Source organism: Camelina sativa, unplaced genomic scaffold (assembly GCF_000633955.1).
Source record: "Camelina sativa cultivar DH55 unplaced genomic scaffold, Cs unpScaffold04564, whole genome shotgun sequence".
Lineage (NCBI taxonomy): Eukaryota > Viridiplantae > Streptophyta > Magnoliopsida > Brassicales > Brassicaceae > Camelina > Camelina sativa.
Window position 1 is genome coordinate 1 of NW_010925658.1, and position 634 is coordinate 634.

General features: G+C 39.3%; 1 protein-coding gene across 1 annotated transcript; it reads right to left on the reverse strand.

Moving 5' to 3' along the window:
• Nucleotides 1–29: 29 nt before the first annotated feature.
• Nucleotides 30–625, reverse strand: LOC104774681 (DExH-box ATP-dependent RNA helicase DExH3-like; the record flags this gene model as incomplete). The annotated part of the gene is made up of 3 exons (XM_019242938.1): nucleotides 425–625; nucleotides 263–332; nucleotides 30–178 (listed from the first exon to the last, which is right to left on the reverse strand). Coding segments are annotated over exons 1-3 (399 nt in total), but the record flags the coding sequence as incomplete, so codon positions are not given.
• Between the last annotated feature and the right edge of the window lie 9 nt (nucleotides 626–634).

A 634-nucleotide genomic window follows, 5' to 3' on the forward strand; every position in this document is an offset into this window, starting at 1 on the left:
AATCACATGAATATTAAATATAAACTTACATCTTTTTTGTCAAATGGCATAAGGAATGGGTCTCTGACACTTAGACCAGCGACAACGGTCATTACTGGATCTAGACAGTTGAAGATAGCCCCTAAAATAAGCATTTTTCCGAGTTTAGGCTCCACCGGAAGCACAGACAGATTTTTCCCTGCATAGAGAATATAATGAGTTCCTGCCAGAATTTGAGAAACCAGATATGTAAGTAACAGAAAAAAGTCCCGTAGAAACACACCTAAAGCTGTTAAATTTTCATCGTCATCAAGAGCCCCAATGATCTTTAGATACTCAACAGCATTTTGGACCTGAAAATCAACATAACGATCAACAATAGATGTTAAACCCCAAAGGAAAACCCAACGAGGAGAGAACAAATAAAACTTTAGTAGAAAAATACAGATAATGCTTCAGGAGGTTGCAACGCCCTGGACAGGAACTCTGAAATGCTTCCAAGTCTTAAGCTTTTAATTTGTAGACATAAAGACTGCAAAGGTGTCCTAAGGAGTTCCGGCTGCTGGTAGTCAGCAAAAGCATCATAGACACATCTAGGATAGAGGTGATAACATTCTCCAGGCATAACACGACCAGCTCTTCCTCTTCTCTGTAA